The 13029-nt window shown below is 51.6% G+C and overlaps 1 protein-coding gene across 1 annotated transcript in view; it reads left to right on the forward strand.

Moving 5' to 3' along the window:
• Gns (glucosamine (N-acetyl)-6-sulfatase) overlaps positions 1–12744 on the forward strand; it is a 33200-nt gene extending 20456 nt beyond the window's left edge. Inside the window, exons 10-14 of the mRNA XM_021173548.1 lie at positions 3421–3522; positions 5933–6040; positions 6680–6790; positions 8158–8318; positions 10528–12744. Coding sequence (XP_021029207.1) covers positions 3421–3522; positions 5933–6040; positions 6680–6790; positions 8158–8318; positions 10528–10606 — 561 coding nt within the window. The 3' untranslated portion in view covers positions 10607–12744. The remainder of the gene's footprint in view (positions 1–3420; positions 3523–5932; positions 6041–6679; positions 6791–8157; positions 8319–10527) is intronic.
• Positions 12745–13029: the final 285 nt, after the last annotated feature.

Below are 13029 nucleotides of genomic sequence, written 5' to 3' on the forward strand. Positions count from 1 at the left end.
TGTAAGTACACTGCAGCTGTCTTCAGACACACCAGAAGAGGGCATTAGACCTCATTATGGATGGTTGTGAGCCACCATGTGGTTGCTGGGATTTGAACTCAGGACCTTTGGAAGAGCACTCAGTGCTCTTAACTGCTGAGCCATCTCTCCAGCCCCTGTACTGGCCTTGACAGTGTTGGAGCCGACGCTTCGGTGCCAGGCTGGGATCGGGGAGGAAGCAGTGCTTCCTTATGTGAGGTGTCTGGGATAGAGTTCTCGAGAACTCCACCATTCCTCACTCATCCCCGGCCATTACAGCCCCACAGAAGATACCCACAAAGGCCAGAACGGGTGTCAGATCCTCTGCAATGGTCTCAACTTGTGGGTTATGACTCCTTTGGGTCATAGATCAGATATCCTAAATACCAGATATTTTACATTACGATTCATAACAGCAGCAAAATTACAGTTATGAAGTAGCAGTGAAATAATTTTATGGTAGAGGGGTGGATCACTACAACTCGACAAACAGTATTGAAAGGTCACAGCATTAGGAAGGTTGAGAGCCACTGCCCTAGAACTATAGTTAGAGGTACTTGTGAGCCACCCGATATGGGTGCTGGGAACTGAACTCAGGTTCACTGGAAGATCAGCCAGTGCTCTTGGCCACTGAGCCATCTCTCCAGCCGCCTTCATCTCTACTTCAGTGTGATACCCAAGCTCCTTCCTAGCTACGGAAGCTAAGGGCAGATCCACCCACAGCAGCTCAGCCTTTGCTGGTGCTAGACCCTCTCAAGTGCTCATAGCTCTTTCGAGCCTTCTGGGATGTTATGTGACTTGCTTGTAGTAGCCCTGCTTAGGATGCCTTGTGGGGTGCTGTATGCCGTGCCTTACCCAGCCCCTCCTGGTTGGCTTTAGTGTCTGGAAGCCCGCTGTGTTCTGAGAGGACTCACTTTGTTTGCACAGCTTATCAGAAGCCTGTGTGAGACCAAGGTAGACAATTCCCACTTGACTTTTCTGCTCACAATCTGTAACTACATAAGGTCTCTAGTCTCCTTACATAGTGTGGGCAGATTTTGAAGCCATCTGCTTCATAGGCAAAATTCCTGCCCTATTTAGAAGACCCATGTGTGTGTGTGAGAAGAAAGTATCCTGAGGACATGTGTTGTGTGTTTGTAGTGCTTTTTTTTTTTTCCTTGGTTTTTCAAGACAGGGTTTCTCTGTGTAGCCCTGGCTGTCCTGGAACTCACTCTGTAGACCAGGCTGGCCTCGAACTCAGAAATCTGCCTGCCTCTGCCTCCCAAGTGCTGGGATTAAAGGCGTGTGCCACCACCGCCCTGCATGTTTGTCATTCTTAAGCCATCGTAGTGACTTGATTTGTACTGGAATTGCCAGCCTTAGCCACTGAGCAAAAGGCCATTAAACAGCGTCTCCCATCCTGCAGCCGTGGTATTTGAAGGGAGTTTTGATGAGACTAACAGTCACCATTTTCATTCTGGGCTCTTAGTGCTTTAGCTCATACAACTTATCTTGTACCCTGCTTTGACTCCCAGTACCAATGACACAGGCTCCTCCGCACACCTCCTGGACTCCCCGGGCTCATGTTTCTCCTATGGTGATCTCTTCCTTGTCACACCCAGACACCAACTGTGAACCAAGCTGCTCGGTTCACCCCCCAACCCCCAGGGCCTTGAAAGAAGGAAGCCGACCCGTGTCTGGGGGGGGTCTGGGTGATCTCTGGAGACAGCTCCAGTGTCTGGGGGTCTGGGTAATCTCTGGAGACAGCTCCAGTACACTTTCAGTGACATAAGGACTGCTGCTTCCTGAAGTGTCTCCATGGAATGGCAACCCATGACAGCTGCTGAGAGGTGCTAATAGATTCAGAGCCAGGTTGTGTATCAGGGCTTTCCCAGCCACCAGGAAACCTGAGCCCCGACCCACAATGCTCTGCTCCTGCCTGTCATACAGACCTTCCTATGTGGTCTTAAATTAAAAATGACAGTTACTTGATTTTTTTTTCAATCTCCCTGTTTGGTTGCCTAAAATGGCTGTCTTCTCCACAGTTTCAAAGACATACTTTGTGTGTAACACGTGAGCCTTAGTCAGTGTTCCTCGGGAGCTGGTCACCGAGTTCTTTTGTGTTTGTTTGCTTGGTTGGTTGGTTGGTTGGTTGGTTGGTTTGGGTTTTTGGTGGGAGTTGGGGGGCAGACGGGGTCTCACTATGTCTCCCTGGCTGTCCTGCCCTGACTGTCCTGCAGCTCACAATGTAGACCAGGCTGGTGTCTGTCCCCCAGAGTGCCTCCCAAGTGCTGGGATAAAAGGCCTGAGCCCTCATGCCCGGCTTCTCAGCTTGGTTTCTTAGACAAGGGCTCTCTGGCCTGGGGCTCACCCTGTAGGCTGAGCTGCCACATAAGTGCGAGGACCCGAGTTTGTTCCTCAGAATGCACTTGAAAAAAGCCTTGGACTCCAGTACAAGGAGCCAGGAGCCAGAGGCTCTCTGAGGGTGGCGATCAGTAAGCCAGGCCCGTGAGAGAGAGGCTCTGTCTTAAGAATGACACCTGATGTACTCTGGCTGACACACACACACACACACTTGTGCATACACATATGCACACACAATGTAAAGGTTTTTACATGAAACTCACATAGCCCCACTGGGTTGAAATGGAGCCATGCTGCTTTAGAAGCTCAGAAATGTTGATCACAGAAGGAAAACCACCTTCTAAACCAGGAGAATATGTTGAGGTAAAAATGTAAGACTTTTGTTTCTGGTTTCTAGAATGCTTGTTTTAATATAGATATATAGCTATAGATTTTTTTTTATTTGTGTGTGTGTGTGTGTGCACACACACGCATGTGTCATGGTGTGCATGTTAGGGGACAACTTGTGGGGAGGGGTTGGTTCTCTCCTTCCACCCTGTGGGACCCAGGATTGAATTTAGGTCATCCACCTTAGTGACCAGCACACGGGCCCTAGAGTGTTTTCGGTAAAGCGGGGTTTGTGCTATTTAAGGAAACATGTTGACCAGTTAGAGTAGCTTTTCTGCAGCCTTCACAGCCTATTGCAAGACCGGGCGGGTGGAACACACCTGTATTCCCAACATTGAGAAGTCTGAAGGAGGAGGATCACGAGTTTGAGACTAGCCTGGGCTACATGGCACACCCTGTTTAAAGTAAATTGGGGACAGAGTAGGAGCACTGTCACTTTGAAGACTATAGCATGAACTCATCCTCCTTGCTTTGTTTGTGGGTGGGGGACAGCCTGGTCTACCTAGTGAGTTCTAGAACATGTCCTGAGTTGTAGTTGGATGTCTGGCCCTGGGTGGGAGAGCAGGTTTTCTGGAGGTGACAGTGCCTGGCTGCTGGTGGGTTGTTTAATGTTTCTTGGGTGGGAGGAGCATGAGACAGCCAGGCCTCAGACAGTTTGCTTCACTCACACAGATGCTGGTCTCAAACATCGACTTGGGTCCCACCATCCTGGACCTCGCTGGCTATGACCTGAACAAGACACAGATGGATGGGATGTCCCTGCTGCCCATTCTGGTGAGTTTAAAGCCACAGCCAACCCCGCACCGAGCTCCAGAGTTAATGCCAGGTGGACAGAGACAAGCTCCTAAACCTGAGAGGCAGAGAGCAGGACTGTCTCTGGCCTTGTGCTGGGAAGCAGTTCCCCAAAGGAAAAGTTTGACTGGACCACGTGTCACCTTCAGTCTCTGTATTCTCTTCCCCTCTCCTCCCAGGAAAAAAAAAAAATGGGTCTGAGAGCGTAGAGGTTGCCGACCAGGGAGAGAGCAGTGAGACACCTTCTGTAAGACTCAGGGATCGCCCGGGTCACTGTGCAACGATTACCTTAGAGTCGGTCAGAGAGATGCCTGTGCTGCTGGCAGAGTGGTGAGGACTAAGACTGATAGCCACTGTTGCCGACGTCTGGGGGACAGAGACTGCTCGCACACTGTTCATGGAGGGACAGGCAGATAACCAACCAACAGACCCATTTACTCACCTGAGTGTTAGCTACGGACGCAGCTACAGGCAGCATTGCATAGCATGCAGAGGCCCTGGGCTTGGTGTCCGGGACCAAAGACGGGAGGGGGAGGGGAGGAAGGAGGAGAAACATTGAGAGATGAGTGTTAGCCGCGTTGATGCGTCTCCTCATGCCCGTGGACACCCTCCCGTTGGTAGTTATCGATGTTACCTTAGACAATTAGGGTCTTGCTTTGAGCCTTCACACACACACACACACACACACGGGGAGGGGCCACACACACAGGCACGATACTGGACTAGATCTCTCTCTAGGCACTTTTTAAGATTCAGTTTTGTTTCCAAGCTGGATCCATATTGTTCCGGGCTTCCATTACCTAAAGGCATGGTGACCTGGTTGCCCGACTCTTCCCAGGAAGGAATGTTCTTTGGTGGCCTAGTTCTGTCATGTTTGCTGCCTTCGCACACGTGTCCCCAGTGACCTGCACGCTCACCCCGATGAGAATCCCCGTCATCCTGTATAAACTGTCGGTTTAGTACAAGCTGGCCGAGTGAGTGGAGAGCAGTATTTGCTCTCCAGTTTGCATTTACTTGTTAGTAAGGTGAGGCTCTCTTCTGTCATCTTCCTTCGTGTGCCACACAGTGCGAGAGTGGACAATCCCACATGGTGCATGAGAACAGACAGTTCAGTCGTTTCTGGTGTTTGGCCATCACAATCTGATTCCAGAGCATCCCGCCATCCCAGATCGTTGGTCACCCCTCCACTGTCTCTTCCCCGGCCCTCAGGCAGCCTATAACCCTTTACCTCTGTGGAGTCATCTACCCTGGACACACAAGTGTATGTGCAGAACAGAAATGCACAGGGTAGGGCTTCCCCTGTCTTGACATTCAAGGCCTTGTATAAGCTTGCTCCCATTCCCCACTACATGTCCTCAGACTGACACCACAGAGGCTCGTGGGCTTGCTAAGACCTGTGATTCAGAGCTGATGTAGCAGCACACTGAGAGACCCAGCCTGGGACCGGTGCTGCTCAGCTTCCTGTGCACCGTGTGTGTGTGTGAAACCCTGCATCAGCCACTAGCACCAGAAAGACGACCCTAGGACACGAGACGGCTGGTGTCACATATGCAGCACCCAGCTGCCAAGGAAGATGTTAGACTGACAGAAGGGTCCCTTCTAGTCTGGCCTCCCTTCGGCCTTCCTCTGTCCTTGGCTGATATCTGAAGCGGCCTTGCCCCTTCTCACTCAAGACCACCCTCTCTCTGCCCACCTCCTGCCTGTTGTTCTGCCTTGTGCCTCGGCCTCCCGAGCAGCTGGTGCTGCAGACGCCCCTGGCCCAGCTTGCCTGCTGCTCAGGGCCTGCTGAGGTTTAGGCCCTGGATCTCCGCCCCAGTCTGTTCCTACTTCCTCCTCTTAGATGCTGTGGTTCACAACCCACCTAAGCTTTTAAACCCTAGCTTGCTCCTGTCCTAGAGGCCAGAGTGTGTGTCCCTGTCTCAGTGCTGCCTCCTTTCTCCACACAGACAACGTGTGCAGAGAGTGAACGTGATGTGTGGGTTGTACGTCATCTCAAGGCCTCAACCCCACACCCCAGCACGGCCTCTGTGTGTGTGTGTGTGTGTGTGTGTGTGTGTGTGTCCTGCTGCCCAGGGCACGCAGAGCCTCTGCCAAGCTAGGCCCCGTGTGTTCTCCCACCTTGACCTGGAGCCACCTGCACCGCCTTGGCTTTCATCCCCTCCCGCTTCACATACTGCCCTTAAAGAGACAGTAAAGCGTTCCGGGCACCCAACTGTCGCTCTGAAGACCTTACGCACCAGAAAGGACAGTAGTGACTTTCCTACACATCCGGTCTTCCCATTCCCTTTGTTACAGAGTGAGCTGTCTAAGGCCCTCAGGCAGCGCAGTGAGAACTGGTGGTCACTTATCAGTCCGCGCCTCACGGGACCCCCACATCTGCTCTTCTTTCTAGAAAGGAGACAGAAACTTAACCTGGAGGTCAGACGTGCTGGTGGAATATCAAGGAGAAGGCCGCAATGTCACTGACCCGACCTGCCCTTCTTTGAGTCCTGGAGTGTCTGTGAGTAGCTTGTCTTTGATCACAGCTTCCTTACCGCAAGGCAGGTGCTGTTTAGACATTTTGGTCACCTGAGGGACCTGAATGAATGACGCTGCTGGCATCAGGCTCTCCCAGTTACATAGACACGCCCACACCCGCCAGCTTCTCCACCTCCTAATAGCAGAAGAGATGGAGTTTGTCCCTGTGGCTGTGCTATCACTGTGGCAGCCAGGCAAGCCACGGAGGTGACAGCAGCCATGCTGACCTGGCTTTGGGGACAGAGCCTTGGTTCTCCTGACAGCAAAGGTTCTGAGTATAGGACCCAGCCCACTGTGCTGCACACACATCTAATCTCTCGGAGAGCAGGGGCTGGGGACTTCTGAGCTCCAGGCCAGCAGGGAATTACAGTCAAGCTGTTTCGTTTTGTCTAAACTCTGAGTGTTTAAAGGGCACAGCACAACCACCTGTGGACTAGCAGAGCCTGTGGAGACGGTGGAGTCTGCTCCTCTGTAGTGCCAAGCACACGGGGCAGTCAGACAGTCCTTCAGAGTGTGTCTCTTTCCCGGTGTCTGCCTTCTGCCAGCCTGTGCCAGTGTTGCCACCTGAGATGCTGATGCTGTGTCAGAACAGTCCTCATTAACTTGTAAACTGTCCCTCCAGCAATGTTTCCCGGACTGTGTGTGTGAAGACGCGTACAACAATACCTATGCCTGCGTGCGGACACTGTCGTCATTGTGGAACCTCCAGTACTGCGAGTTCGACGACCAGGAGGTAAGGACCGTGTGCCTGAACACCCCTCCCACACCGCACCTATTGTTTAGGCTTGGTGGCAAAAGATGAGGCCAGAGCTCTACCCAGGGAAGGCCTGTTTCTTCTCTGCACTCCCCCTGGTCTCCTGTGGCTCACAAGGCAGCAAGTCAGGCTCACGCGGGCAGCTTCATTCTGAGTTTTCTCAATGGAGTCTTCTCCACTCACCACCTCCTCACAGTTGGCTTTTTCAGCAAGACACTTGGCCTGGTAATAGGGCTAACAGTGAGGTGCTTAGCGTGTACAGAGAGAGGGGCTGGCCAGCCTCTGACTTACCCAGGAGGACCGTCCTTGGGAGAAGGTGGGTCTTGAGCCTCACTGATAAGTGTGGGTCATCTGAAGGCTTCTGTGGAGGCAGGGGTGCAGTGTCCGCAGGTGCGCAGCATGTCCCGTCTGCCACCGTCTTCCTGTATGAAGCAGATGCTCACCTTGCTCTTCAGAACAGACCTGTCCTTCCTTACAGCTCAGAAGCACATTACACAAGCAAGCAAGCAGACATCACTGCGGCTGGGCTCTCCTGCCCCGTGTGTATCTATTTGATAATGTGTGTGTTAGTCTGAGGGCTGAGGCTTAAAGCCCTTAGAGCCACCCTTTACCTCCGTGTCCTGGCCTTCTGTTTGGAGAACAGTGTGCTGCAGAAAGTGCTGGTGTCCGCTGTGTAAATAAGGCCTTCTGCCTGTGCAGAACATCCCAGACTACTTCTTAAAATAGGGGATGACTGGTGTACCACAAGCCAGGATGCTTCTCACTCCATCCTGTTGCTTAAGGATTCTGAGGAAAACATATGGCCTACAGCGCTCCCCTTGGAGTAGCTGCAAATCTGTCTTATTGCTGAGGCCAGGCCATCGAGGGTTCACCTTGTGCTTAGCCTGAGGACAGTGGTCCTCCTCCTTCCTAACGCTGCGAATCTTTAATACAGTTCTCACGGTATGGTGACCCCCAACCATGCAATTATTTTATTGCTTCTTCATGACTGTAATTTTGCTACTGTTAGGAGTCGTAATGTGTATGTGTGGTTTTCAATGGTCTCAGGTGACCCCTGGGAAACACCAGTTGTGAACTGCCACTCTAAAGGGTCATGAGTCACTTTCCTGAAGATATGGGGTAGACAGGTAGCTGCAGATCAGCATGGGGCTGTGTGTCTAACACAAGTGCACCCTGACACAGACGGCATGCGATCACGTGTGGGGTCTGGGAGCCTTAGACCACATGATGGACAGGCCTTGGCTTTTCCTGTCCTCCTTCCATTTCCATTTAGAAATAACTGCCGCAGGAGGATTCTCTCAATATAACCTTCACTCTCTTCTTCCCTCCTTCCTTTCTGCCTCTAGGTATTTGTCGAAGTCTACAATATCACTGCAGATCCAGACCAGATCACCAACATTGCCAAGAGTATAGACCCTGAGCTTTTGGGAAAGATGAACTACCGGCTGATGATGCTGCAGTCCTGTTCTGGGCCGACCTGTCGCACTCCAGGGGTCTTTGACCCTGGGTAAGTGTCTTTCCTCAGTGACTCTGCCATTGCCTCATCTTGAGAGGCCAGGCGCTTCTGAAGACAGAGGGGAGCTAGGGGCTCCTTTCTGCTTTGAGCTGTGTTTGTTCTTCTGCTCTATTGAGAGGATGCTGCGTTCCCTCTGTGTCAGCTTGTTTGGTTGGGAAAATAAACTGTTTGGGACTTGGCTCTGTACCTTTGGTGGCTGCTGTGACTACAAGCTCAGCCCTGCTTTCCTGTCCCAGGGTTCTGCTTGGTGGCACTGGATAGCTCTGGCCCACCCTAGCCCCGGTCTGAGAGCATACTGCTTTATTTCTCAGAGTATTAAACACTTAGGAAAACGGGTGTCAAATGTAACTGACGTGGCTCACCTGTTGTTACCCAGCCTGCCTCACTCTGGATCTGCTTACAGTGCTGGGGCTGCAGAACACTGCCTGTCACTGCCCAGGAGTTCAGGCTGTAATTGAGTAGAGAAATGGCTCATGGACTGTCAAACTGTAGTCCGTACACGGCCAGGAACACAGAGTCCACACTGTCAGAAAGGGTTGTCGTACTGGTCATCCAACTCTCACCTCCATCCCCAAGGCAACCCCAGGGATCAGGCCCCAGCTAGAAATTGGTTTGAGACAGGTCTCTCTGTCCTGGAGTTTGTCATGGAGACCAGGCTGCCTCTTCCTCCCTAGTGTTGCTGTGATTAAAGGTGTTAGCCACCATGCCTTGCTAAAATGGAAAACGTTTAAATAGCTAGGCCACTGTGTAAAAAGACAATACATGTCGATCTGTCTAGATTAAACCCAGGACTGTTTGAGTGGAGTGAATGTCGTAAGCCTGGTCCACATGGCCTTTATCCAGTCTTCACCTTCCCCGATGTCTGCGCAGACGTCAGCTCACAGTGTTTATCAAACCAAATGGACTTAATGCTTCTAGCCGTGTGTTCTAGGCTGGTTCCAGGAATTGAAAGCTGTAACTAAGCCCTTGAAAGGCGAGTGGAGAAATCCCTGGGACTGTGACATATGGCCAGCAATCCCTGCTGGCTTAGCTGCTGGAGCACTGGCCAGCAAGAGCAGGGTGGCTTCAGGTACTGTCCTGTTTGTCCTGGACATCTGGAGCGGTCGTCGGCTCCCTAGAGCCCAGCGCATGCATGTCGTCATCATCAGACACAGGGTTTGCCCGGGGTTCACTGGCTGCACGGGTCATGTTTCTCCAGCGTTTTGTTTATGTTCAACCCTGATGCTTCAGTGATGAGATGCTAGTTATGTGTGCTCTCGTTCGCCCGAGTACGTAAATACCAACTGAGTTTGTTTCTAATTTATCATCCCAGGTTATTCTTTTCTGCCAAACATTTGGCCTTCCAGGATCCTCTGCAGTAGGGTCATCGGACTGGATCCTGTAGGCACAAGCTCTTAACGCAGCCACACACGTGTGTTGTACAGTGTCTGTGGCTGGATGGTCACAGTCCCAACCATAGCATCTGACCCTTTACAAAAGTGTTGCTGCAGAGATTGGCCCACAGGCAGTGGGAGTGTACATTCAGTGCCAGGTTCCTGCTCAGCTTATGGAAAGCCCATTTCTGGCCAGCCTGGATTCTATTCCAGCCACAAACCCTCAGCTGTTCCCACGGAGCACTTACAGGGAGGGTTCCATACATTCTACATGAATGCCTCTCTGTTTGATGGCCAGAGACAACTTGAAGTTGTCTAAATTCATGAGCCTGGCTCAAGCACACATCTGAGACCCGTGTTTGTGTGTGCGCCAAAGTGCCAGCGGCTAGAAAAGAGGAAGTGATCTCAGAGCTTGAGTGGAGCTTAAGTGAGGGTCAGCTCTTCCATCTGGATGCTTTATACCTGAGACTCGCTCACCTCCTGTAGCATGCCTGCCTTTAATCCCAGCACTCAGAAGCCTGAGGCAGCAGGTCGGGAGTCTTAGGCCAGCCTGGTGTGTAGCAGTTTCCAGGCCAGCCAAGGCTGTGTAGTAATGTTTTGTTGCTGCTGTTTTCTGAAGGACTCTCCCTCCTGCTTCTTGCAGTTAACCTTGTTGTTCTCCTCAGGTCACAGCTTGCATGGAAAATGCTCTCAGCTACTGAAACCACATTTATGTGACAGTCTCTTCCAGCCTTGCTCCCTCCTGGCAGCTCTCTGCTGCAGGATATGCCTTTGAAGTCACATGGCTAGTGAGCAGTCACTTGACGTCCTCCCTTTCCTTCCCGCAGATACAGGTTTGACCTGCGTCTCATGTTCAACAGTCACGGCAGCGTCAGAATGAGAAGGTTCTCGAAGCATCCTCTGTAGCAGCCTCTGCAGTTGGATCCTTGCACAGCCTTTTCCGGTGACGTGGTTGGAGTGGAAGCCCATGCCTCAGGAGCTCTGGCCTTGCTCTTTCAAGTCTTGTTTGAAAAATAACCCAGTCAGCTGACTTCCAGTACTGTGAATCCGCCCCTGTCAGAAGTGGCTGACCCTGTTTCTCCTCAGATGACAACCACCACTCCTGAGGTCTTTGTTCTCTCCTTGTCCCTTCATCTTGGCTGGGCACAGTATATGAGTCCCCACGTGGTCCAGTCTGGGTCTGTGAAACTCTTCTGATAATGGCAATACTTTCGGGCAGAGATAAAACCTTTTGGTATTCAGCTAGCCCCCAAATCAAAAGCACTGTACAGCATTTCACACCAAGCCCCTCACCAAAACACACACAGGTGTGAGAAGAGCTGCTGTCTGTGGACACGTAGAGAAAGGACATTCACGACATCCCTGTGGTGTGGGTAATGTGCAACGTGTTGCCCAAGCTCTGCCCTAAGAAGCGCTCGGCTTCTCAGTGGCTCCAGCCACCTGAGAGAGCCCAGAAGTATGGTGGAGAAGGAACCACCAGGGGGAGGGCCAGATGTGCTTTCTGAGCGAGCAGACCTGGCTCTTGGATCAGTGGGCTGAAGGGCCGCACTTAGAAGTGCCTGTCTGGAGGGTTCTCAAGTGTCAGTGCCACACATGTCATCCTGCCTGGCTGCAGTTAGCTGTCATTGTCACTGAAATAGTGTCGAGGGGAAGGACCAGCTGCCTCACCCACTCCCTGCTCTCACAGAAGCGCCAGTTTCCAGTCTCCAGTCAGTATTCCCCTGGCCGGCTTTCCAGATGCCCTGGACGGCATTCTGTTCCTTAAAGTCCAGTTCCACCCTGACGTCCACAGAGGCAGCCCAGAGTGGCGAAACTCGGTTCCAGCCTGTCATAGGCAGTGAGCGGGTTTAGCTTTACACAGCCTCTGCCCAGCTTTAACTTGTAAGACAGCTATGAGTCACTTTGAGAATTCCAGAGGCCATGTTGGGGGGGGACAGCCATTGAGTTTATTCCTTTACCTCATGTGAGCCCGGCAACTTTGGTGATACTGAGAGGCCAGCAGGTAGTGGAGTGGACACCTCGGCCGTGGCCACTTTAGAGGGGGAAAAGTTTAAGTTTTAAACTAAAAGTTACAGAATTGAATGTGGATACCGGCTTCATTCACCCCACTTGGATTCTAAACATGACCAGTGAAGTAGTGAAAGCTGACCACAGTTGTTCCCAAATAAAGGTAGGCAGCTCCTACCAGGCCTGGGATTGAGATGTTATTGTCTTCAGTTTTATAGCTGACTCCTGAAAGCAGGTGACATCAGAATGATAACAGCCAGTAGGCTGCAGTAGGTGTTCCTACCTCGAGGCCCTCAGACGGAGGTGACACAATAGGGTGGTGGGACACGAGATCCTCTCTGAACCTCCTAGTTGAGGAACGTTCCTGCAAACATTCAAGTAGACCTTCTCTAACAGACTGCAGCATGCATGGCCTCCATCCACAAGAGATGCACTGCAGGAGGCCGGCCTTGCTCTCTGTACTCAGAGTTCTGAGGTCTCCTTGGAAGGCCAGGTATATGTGCGCCCGTGCTCTTCAAAAGGGAGACCCATTAAAGCCAACATGGAATGCAGGGACTTCGCCTCAGAAGGTTTCCAGTTTTAAAACTGCCCCTCAGATACAATTTCAAAGTAGGGTACACATTAGAGTGTCTTTGAGTTCAACCAGTTGGTACTGTTGCAAACACCTTTTGAATTGCCAGCGCCCCGGGTCTTTGTATAAAAATAGAGTGGCTATGGAAGTCACACCTTCATCTGTGGAAGTGTTCTCAGACGTAGGGGTGTCTTTATCTTATGTTTTCTAATGGAGGATGGCAGCCCAGCATCCTCAAGACAGAGCAAGGGGTATCAGCTGATTGCCGCGGGACTGATGGGTGTCCTGGGACTCTCTAGCTCACCAGCACTTTGCGCTCAATGGACTTTGTAAATTCTCATCAGCTGTTGTAGAAGCTGCTCTGCCCGGAGCTGTCATCTCAGCCGCTCCCTTAGAAAGTGCCCTTCAACGGACCCTGTTCACTGCTGCACTTCTCAATGAATTAAAACTGACTTCTGCTCTAGTGGCAATGTGTCCTTTGTTTTTAGTCCACAAGTGTTGATTCTCACAATGTATAAGAAGGGGGCTGCTTCGTGGAGTTCTGTAGTTTTGTGGTGCTAGGGACCAAACTCAGGGCTGACATAAAAGGATCAGGTCAGCACTGTCCCCCGGAGATAGACCTTCCTTCCGGCTGCTAGGTTAGCCAATAACCTAGTGAAAATGGACCGTCTCCTCCTCGTGTGCGCCCTCCGCCTGGAAAGCTCTTAGATACCAGTCCCTGCAAGTCATCTGAGACCTGGGGAGATGGCTC

Source organism: Mus caroli, chromosome 10 (genome assembly GCF_900094665.2).
Source record: "Mus caroli chromosome 10, CAROLI_EIJ_v1.1, whole genome shotgun sequence".
Classification (NCBI taxonomy): Eukaryota; Metazoa; Chordata; class Mammalia; order Rodentia; family Muridae; genus Mus; species Mus caroli.